The sequence below is a fragment of the Neltuma alba genome, unplaced genomic scaffold (assembly GCF_004799145.2).
Source record: "Neltuma alba isolate B1F8T4 unplaced genomic scaffold, ASM479914v2 tig00012805_pilon, whole genome shotgun sequence".
In the NCBI taxonomy this organism is placed as follows: Eukaryota; Viridiplantae; Streptophyta; class Magnoliopsida; order Fabales; family Fabaceae; genus Neltuma; species Neltuma alba.
The window spans coordinates 131921-140509 of NW_021637202.1; the positions used below are offsets into that span (position 1 = coordinate 131921).

An 8589-nucleotide genomic window follows, 5' to 3' on the forward strand; every position below is an offset into this window, starting at 1 on the left:
AAATTAGTTAAATAAATCTCATATTAAAGATCGAAAAAGTACAACTCAAGAAACTGCCAAACCGCATTGAATGGAAAAATTTATGTGGATTTAATTGTTCCAAATCAAAGTTTGAAGACCAAATCTATAATAAAAAAGAAGACTGGAGGATGAAAGGCTATATTTTCCTTCCATTACTAGTGCCATTACCGCCATCATATGTCACAATAAATTCCTGACAGAAGAACGAATCCTACACTTGTTAGTTTTCACTTTTCCCCAACAAACTAGAGTCCCTTGACAACATAGGCCCAGGAGAGACTGCTCTTCTTTCTGTTCTTTAGGATCATGAAGTGAAAAGGTTGAAGTTACGATATGTATTTTTTGGAATCTTTTTCAGGCCAAAAACAATTGTTTAGGCTGTACCTATCTTAAATTTTGAAAAAAAAAAAAGGAAAAAAGAATGTGATTACAATAATGATTAGCTATTGGAATGAAAAAATAGTATTGAATTGGTCCTGGCATTATATCCTTGAAATGTCATCTTGTTTGTTCTTAAAATGCCAGAAGGGTTTCCAAATTCATCATTCACTCAACCCGTTTGCTCTATTTTCTTGGCAGTATTAACGAATGTTGCACTTTTGTTAAAGCCCTCGAGCAAAAGAATCCGTACTGCTTCCACTCCTTTTTCAAATGTAAAATCCAACTGAAATATATTTGATATCAGCATTCAGAACACAGAGACCATGCGTCGAAGGATTTTTCTGTCAATTAGACAGTAAGAAAACGTACCTCTTCTCTTTCTTGTTTAGTGAAGGGGCGAAGAACAAATGCTACAGGATCCATTTTCCCAGGAGGCCGTCCAATGCCTAAAAAGTCATCAATTTTGGTGACAAATAAACATCACAAAGGAATGCAAATATGTAATAAAGGTAAAAACTTCAAACTTTTCCCCCCTTCAACATACCGATTCGTAGTCGAGGAAAATCAGAACTCCCTTTGAAGTGACTTATAACACTTTTCATTCTGCAAAAATCAAGAACAAAAACACTAATGCCTCCTTTTCTTCCCTCAGCAAGAAACAAACCCAACAAGAGCATAATATTACTCAGATAGATTACCGTGTTATTGATCTTGATGAGAATGGAAGAACTTGAGATGCATTTGAGCAAAAATAAAAGAGTAAGGGCTGAACATCATGACTTGAAGCAAAATACAAAGGCTATTCTAACAGAAAGAGGCCAATTTCAAGGGTCTCCCATACTATTTAGAGGCCAAGGATTTTGAATTTGCTCTCGACATGTAATTTCAGGATAAAGATGTAGCTTTAAAGACAAAAGAAATGTTTTAATTTTGTGCTTTTGAACCTATGATGTTACTGTTAAACTGTCAGTGCCATTCCTTAACCCAAGAGAATGGGAGTAAATCATGGCCATGCTTAGACAGTGGAAAATTTAACCACGTTCCATTCACTTCAATAGTTTCTATACAGATAACTAATGTAAGCCAAGCACTGCCTGGCCTACAATATTCTCTGCTTGTTTCTAGAATGCCCATTCGAATTTTAAAAGTTGATCCTTTTTATATTTTAAAGCACAGGTAACGTTTCTGCTGCTATTTATCAAGTTAAGCGAAGACATTTTCACATCCAAATTATGGTTGTGGCAATGATAATTTAAGACAACCCAAAATTTTCTACTATCAAATTAAGTAGAAGCTTGTATATGAAATTAAAATCATGATGGATATGGCAGTTTATACATTCAATAAGATGTCATACTAGACTTTGACAAATGAAGCACTATTGAAAAAAGAGCACAAGAGAAGATCATAATTACCCATTGTGACCTCCATGTCCCCCCTTTGGCAACAGCCGCAATTTTCCAAAAGGCAAATCTAAGTCATCAAAAATCTGTACAAGAGACTTGTTAAGCCCAGGCTGCAAATGGTGCCTCAAATACTCCTCATCACTTTTTCAGGTCTTAAAGAAAAATAACATGATGAGTTATAGCATAGAGAATATACCACAACTACTTGCTTCAATGGAATCCTGTAATAGGAAACAATGGCCCCAACCTTCAAAATAGATTTCATCCCCAGTCAGTAAGCCTCAAACAAATGCAATAAAGGAAAACGCACATTAACAATGCTGCTCTAAGTGGTGTTAAACACAAAGACAAAATATTTAATCATGACTGCTTTCTTCAACAATTTGTCATTGTTATGCCATGGGATCTTATTAAGTCATTTCAGATTCATCACGTTGACAGTCACAAAACCATTATTCTCCGGTCAATACTGCTGACCTACCATATTATTACATACGAGAATTCTCAGGCCAACTTACTTACAGATTCACCGCTTAAATTCATGAAAGTCTGAGGCTTTGCAAGTATAACAGGTGCATCACCAATAACACCTGAAATAGGAAAACAGTTTCTTTAATTTCATTGCCCAACAAGCATAGCTACCTCCAAATATTTCAACATCTTTTTTCTTTCCTCCCTAACACTCTGAAATTTAAATTAAAATGATGAAGGCAAACAAGCTGTCTGACAAATTTAACAGAGCCAAAGGCTCACAAAAACGACAGCAATTTGGGCAATCATGTCTACAGTGCACTAATTATAGACGGTTAATTGTTTGGCATAAAAGTTCTCTTTCAATCAACTTGACTACAATTATGATCATAATAAAACTAAATAAGGAAAAAAAATAAAAATAAAGAGCAGCCATAATTTTACTAGCAACAAAAATTATGACTTAACTGCCATGCCTCTATGATCGCCAAATTAATAAGAGAGAATAAGAAAGTTTCAACCTTTTCCAAACAGGGCTTTAAAGGAAACGCTGCTCATGGGTATTCCTTCAGCTTCAGCTATAGCATCAACCATCTCAAAACCCACCTGAAATGACGATACGAAATGAAGTCAGTGAAAGAATATTGAAATCGGTTCCAAGTCCCAACCTATCATATACAAGGCATCAGACACCGCTTTCTAACGAATAATATGAAAATTAATTTCTTCCATTTCATAAGGTATGTACAGTATGCTTTAAAGAAGGAGAAAGTTTCTTAAAAGCAGTATGTAAAGAAAGGGGATCCTCTAAGAATCCCTCTTAAGTGCATGATACGAACTTGTACAACAAGCAAGCAAGCACAAAATGGAGTACTCATCGCATTAGGATACATAGTATTTCCCATAAATCTTCTTTTTTGGCACATGATGGAGAAGAGATTTTAATCTAAGACAGTTCTTGCTAACTGATATCCCTATCACTAGATCACACCCAGTAACTTCAGATGTCAAGCAATATCTAATTTTTAGCCCAACGCTGCCAAACAAGCCAAATTGCCTGGAAGATACTATAACTTTAGTCCTAGTGAAAAAAGATGCACCAAATTAATAAATACTAGAACAGTGAACAGATGCAGCTGAGCTGAGACAATCTAAGTTCTAAAATTAGTGACTTTCGTAAGCACCTATTGCTTAATGAGACAATTCTCCCAGGCACAATAACTACTGTGGTGGCCGTGGTACTGGACTTTACAATTATCACTGAAACAGGAAAAGCGAGGGGATGAACATAACATAGAAAGCCAAGCTAGTTGTGTACGGACATTGTGGCGAGTACCGGCGTACTTCTTGCCTGGATTTCCCAGGCCAACGATTAGCCATGGGTCCTTGTTCTTGGGCTTCACGGGCTCCGTGCTCATTGCATCTGTGGTTATTGAAGCTGCGATGGCCGAAGAATTCTTACCGCAAAAGAGAGACAGAAGACAATACGAAGAGGGAACTGAAACTAAAGGCTTTGAAAAGCGGAAGCAACGATTCAAGTTGGGGAGGCCAGTTGACGATAATGAAGCACAAAGATTCATGTTTCCTGGTCGAAATATTAGATTTCGATGCAAGGGAAAGAGACAGAAGCCCTAGAAAGCCAGGATGAAGAAAGTGCACTTGTGGGAATTTTTTTAGCCCCCCCCCCCCACCCCAAAAAAAAAAAAAGGACTGAGCGAAGCAAAACATTACAGTCGCCGTTGCCGGGGATCGAACCCGGGTCGCCCGCGTGACAGGCGGGAATACTTACCACTATACTACAACGACACGTTGATGATCTGGCCGAACGTATTACATACATTAAAAAAAAAAGGATCACATCACCCGATACTTTCTCTCCCTTGATGCGCGCGCGAATTGCTTACTATTCATTTACTGTTGATTGTTTTAATTAATTTTTTTTTAGCTGATAAATTCCGTACTTCAATCATTTTAAGAAGTTCCAAACCCAAAAGAAAGAAAGAAAAGAATTTAAGGTCAGCTTTGCAGCATCTAGCTAAATGATGGAAAAATTAATATATCAATATATAAATATACAGAAGTTATATGACACACATCTTCACCAAAAATCTTTGCAAGTGCACAAACCGTTTTTGAAGTGATGAAATCTGTTCACATCCCTAACAATGAACTCTCTCTGTACAATATCACTAATCAGCTTGAAGGCCTCGTGACAGCCCCTGCACATTCTCAAGTTCTTCATTATTCTGATTATGGCTCCTTGAGGAGTATTCATTAGTCCAAAAGCCAATGCTAGTCTTTCACTATGCAAACTCATAATTTGCTCTTTGGCCTCTTCTTCCACGTCAATAAAAACCAACCCTTTTGTCTCCCCCACATATCCTCTTTCCTTCATTCTTTCTTCCAATTCCCTAAGAAAACTCAGTATCTCACTCCCTTGAACACAATTAGAAACATCTCCAGCATAAAACAAGTATGTTGATTCCTTTATCTCAATCCAACTGCACCCAGGTTCCTTACTAATTCCAGTATGTTTCATTCTAGATCTTAGAGTATAGGCATTTTCCCAATCCCCAGCTGATACATATGCATTGGACAAAGTAACATAAGCTGCTGCTGCTTGCAGGTTGGATGCTATCAGCCTTTTGCCGGCTTCAAGGGCAATGTCTACCCTTCCATGAATCCTGCTAGCTGAAAGAAGTGTACCCCACAACATAGCCTCTTCCTCGCTGCTTTCAACTTTGACAGATTTCACCAACTGGTAGGCTTCTTCAACACGGCCAACGCGACCTAACATATCTGCAACACATGTATAATGCTTAGCATCAGGCTTTACTCCATATTTGCTGTTCATGGAGTTGAGAAGTTCAAGCCCTTTATCTATTAGGCCTGAATGGCTGCAAGCATGCAGCACTCCAACAAAGGTCACATCATTGGGTTTGATTCTTCTATCAATCATTTCCTGAAAGAGTTGCAGGGATAGGTTTCCAGCTCCATACTTTGCGGCACCCACAATCATTGAGGTGTAGAGAATTACTGAGGGATTTTGGATTCTCTTGAAGACTATTTCAGAGTAACTAACACAGCCACATTTGGCATACATGTCCACAAGTCCAGTGGCAATCACATCATTTGCATCATGTCTGAGACGGATCACAACCCCATGAGTGGTTTTCCCAGCACCAAGACTGCCCAAACTGGCACAAGCATTGATTACACTGGATAACATGAAATGATTTGGCCTACCCAACCTCAAATTATTGTATTCTTTAAACAAATCAAGGGCATGGTGTCCTAGTGCGTTCTGAGAATATGCTGTGATCATTGAAGTCCATGAGACAATATTCCTGTTATACATTGAGTCAAAAACAATCCTAGCTTGATCAACCTTATTACACTTCCCATACATATCAATAAGGGAGGAACAGACAACAAGATTGGACCCAAAACCCATGACCACAATAAGAGCATGAATACTTCTACCTACCTTGAGGTTAGCCAAAAGTGAACATGCATTGGTCATTGTGGCAAAAGTAAACTCATTGGGCGGAACGGAGGTTTCTTTCATTTTCTGAAAGAGCCAAAGTGTCGATTCAGGTCGAGCCTCACCAGTGTAACCAGCCATAAGCGACGTCCAGGACACCACATTTGGTTCAGGCATTTCATCAAACAGTTTTTGTGCACAGTCAATTCTCAGCAGCCTAACATACGAGTTTAAAAGATGGTTGATGGTGAAGGTGTCGTCCAAGAATCCAGATTTGATAACGTAGCAATGGGTGGAGGTTACAGATGTAAAATCATTAGAACTTTGTAGGTTCCGAATAAGGTTGGCTTGCGTATGAAAAAGTGAGTGTTTGTGTTGTTGGGAAAGAGATGAAAGAAAGAGGTTTATTCGGATACCCTGATTCAAGGGATGCTTCATTTTCCAAGTGCTTTTGACCCAAAGATAACTATGTAAAAATAAGATAAGGAACCATATTCAGTTATTTATGATCTCATAAACCATAAAATCTTTCCCCTGGACGCTGTGTCTCTCGTGATATACAGAGGACAACCTGGTCAATGACGGAAAGATAACTATGGAAATGTTTCAATGGGATTGGCGGGAGAATCTTTTTCCATTTAGGATTATAAGGTTACCTCTCACAGGTACAGTAAACCATATTAAGGTTGCTTATTTAAGTCTCTGTATTTGAACGGTGCAAATGTTAGGGTAGCTATAGCAACAAGATTGTTTCCCTGTCCACATGCACAACAGTAACTTTCTCAGAGAGTTATGGGCAGGGTTTTGTTTTCCTTAGTTGAATTGAGGTTATTAACCTGTTGAATAGTAGTTATGACTCAGCACCAGAGATTGGCAAATTGTATTGAATTATATCTTAAAGCTGATAACTCTATTAAACCTTGCTAAGATGTCTTAATAGTTTTGAAAAAAATTATTATATCTTTTGATCACGCTCCACCTTTTTTCTAGTTGAGATGGATAATGATAAAAGAAGCTAATCCTTATTGATTGCTGTTTGTTATAGTCCTGTAGTTTTTTTTTTTTTTCCCTCTTCTTAAGTTAATAGTACAAGCTACTGTAATTTTTCAGAATTATGTTAAATTGGCTTTATTTATTCATATAAAAAAAAACACATACTTAGTACAAATTCCACGATGTATCAACTAGTAATTACTTCACACCGGGAATTACACACTACTGAGATAAACCCAAGTTGAACTCAACATATCAAAGTAAGGCAAGGCAAGACAAGGCACAAATTGCAGCCAAAACGAAGAACTTGAGCCATTTTCTAGCGTGCCATGCCTTTTGCAACGTTTGGAGGCACTAGTGTCGCTTTGTTCATCTTTTGCTCGTTCCCACTCCAACCTGATCATATAATTTAACACTTGCAGGAATTAGATCTTGTGGATGACGATGATAAAGAAGAAATTATAGCTCCTTCGTACATGTGTCATTGGTTATGATCAAACTAATCTCATCATGAAATTTCGTTGTTTTGTTTTTGAAAATGTTATCATATATATGAGTCCATAAGCATGTAGTAATTATGAGATAGGGAATGTATAGAAGTTACTTGCCTCCTAAGTAACAAATAATTAATACTCTCTCCTAAGTTTAATATAAAATCTGACGGAAGAGTTCATTTAGTCTCCTCAAATTTATGATTTTTTCCCCCTAAACTCTTCCTATTGATTACATTTATAAGGGAGTTTTCCATCCACAAAATAGTAGTAATTTCCAATGTAAATAATTAAAATAAACGGTTACTTTAAGAAGATCAACATGTATATTTTACAAATAACTAATTTAATTAATTTTCTTAATATCTGTAAATTTTATATTTAAGATTAAAAGAAATAATTGGTAGCATTAACTATTTGAGCAACACCGAAGAAATCCAAACCCACAATCAGTGATTTTAGTTTTACTTAGTCCATTATGATGAATTCTAGAAGATGATCACACACGTACACATATATATGCACACATGAAATATTACGGTTATTAATAAAAGATCTAATTTATAATTCAATTTGAATTACAAACTAGATCGAGATCTTATATTAAATATCGGATGTAGTATAACTAAACAGAAGGACATATCACATACCTAGAGAGGGGTCAAATCCGCGGTTTTTGAGCTCTCGATACTCTTGACAAATGGCACAATAATTGCAGAAGCAGTGAACGCAGAAGTCATAGCAAGGCCGTTCTGGTAAGTAAGTAAAAAGGCCTCTCAGTTTGCCTCTGTATGTGAAGGTATACAAGCAAGCACATCCTATATGTGCCAAACAATACACTGTTATCCCAGCGCATGCACAGGCTGCAATTACAGTAAAAATATTGTTTTATCTATATATATATCCTCATTATTAATAATTTTAACAATAATAATGATGATGATGAAATTAAATATGATCAGCATTAATTAAGTATAATTAATTACCCACATACATGTATTCCCTTTGTCTATGACTTCAGCATTCTGACCAAACGTAACGCAAGGACAGCAGCACGTCATGAAGCCTTCCAAACAAACGTAATTCAATGCAAAATCATCGTCAACAACAACATATGTATACACATAATTTTTAAAATTCACACATATATATGTATATACACACACGCACACAAAAACATGTATATAAAAAAATTATTAAAGATAGGTAGCAATACAATTTCCAGGATCTTCGAAGCATCCGAATAGACCAGTGGTCCATCGGCCTGGAGGATGAGGACTGGAACCACCGTTGTACATTTTGGGATCAATTGATGATCGAAGAAGATGAAGATGAACACGTA

At 36.8% G+C, this 8589-nt stretch overlaps 3 protein-coding genes and 1 non-coding gene across 4 annotated transcripts; all 4 read right to left on the reverse strand.

Annotated features, from left to right (window-relative positions):
* Positions 1 to 143: 143 nt before the first annotated feature.
* LOC114731118 (peptidyl-tRNA hydrolase, chloroplastic) lies at positions 144 to 3943 on the reverse strand. The gene is made up of 8 exons (XM_028918238.1): positions 3602 to 3943; positions 2801 to 2885; positions 2331 to 2398; positions 2005 to 2055; positions 1818 to 1891; positions 947 to 1005; positions 772 to 848; positions 144 to 685 (listed from the first exon to the last, which is right to left on the reverse strand). Exons 1-8 carry the CDS (start codon positions 3857 to 3859, stop codon positions 572 to 574), a joined length of 786 nt encoding a protein of 261 aa, XP_028774071.1. The 5' UTR covers positions 3860 to 3943; the 3' UTR covers positions 144 to 571.
* Positions 3944 to 4013: 70 nt separating this feature from the next.
* TRNAD-GUC (transfer RNA aspartic acid (anticodon GUC)) lies at positions 4014 to 4085 on the reverse strand. The gene has a single exon. It is a non-coding gene; the product is annotated as a tRNA-Asp (tRNA).
* A 291-nt stretch (positions 4086 to 4376) lies between these two features.
* LOC114731115 (pentatricopeptide repeat-containing protein At4g15720) lies at positions 4377 to 6355 on the reverse strand. The gene has a single exon (XM_028918235.1). The coding sequence runs from the start codon at positions 6199 to 6201 to the stop codon at positions 4378 to 4380; it is 1824 nt and encodes a 607-aa protein (XP_028774068.1). The 5' UTR covers positions 6202 to 6355; the 3' UTR covers position 4377.
* Positions 6356 to 7075: 720 nt separating this feature from the next.
* On the reverse strand, positions 7076 to 8308 carry LOC114731121 (cell number regulator 2-like). The gene is made up of 3 exons (XM_028918241.1): positions 8242 to 8308; positions 7898 to 8110; positions 7076 to 7152 (listed from the first exon to the last, which is right to left on the reverse strand). The coding sequence occupies exons 1-3, from the start codon at positions 8306 to 8308 to the stop codon at positions 7076 to 7078; spliced, it is 357 nt and encodes a 118-aa protein (XP_028774074.1).
* Between the last annotated feature and the right edge of the window lie 281 nt (positions 8309 to 8589).

Coding starts and splice junctions, on each gene's coding strand:
- LOC114731118 (XM_028918238.1), bottom strand. CDS start 3,859: ATGAATCTTTGTGCTTCATTATCGTCAACTGGCCTCCCCAACTTGAAT. Junction 2,056..2,330: donor TGAATTTAAGCGGTGAATCT/GTAAGTAAGTTG, acceptor TCTATTTTGAAG/GTTGGGGCCATTGTTTCCTA. Junction 1,006..1,817: donor GGACATGGAGGTCACAATGG/GTAATTATGATC, acceptor TGATTTTTGCAG/AATGAAAAGTGTTATAAGTC.
- LOC114731115 (XM_028918235.1), bottom strand. CDS start 6,201: ATGAAGCATCCCTTGAATCAGGGTATCCGAATAAACCTCTTTCTTTCA.
- LOC114731121 (XM_028918241.1), bottom strand. CDS start 8,308: ATGACGTGCTGCTGTCCTTGCGTTACGTTTGGTCAGAATGCTGAAGTC. Junction 8,111..8,241: donor CATAGACAAAGGGAATACAT/GTATGTGGGTAA, acceptor CTGTAATTGCAG/CCTGTGCATGCGCTGGGATA. Junction 7,153..7,897: donor CGGATTTGACCCCTCTCTAG/GTATGTGATATG, acceptor TTATATGATCAG/GTTGGAGTGGGAACGAGCAA.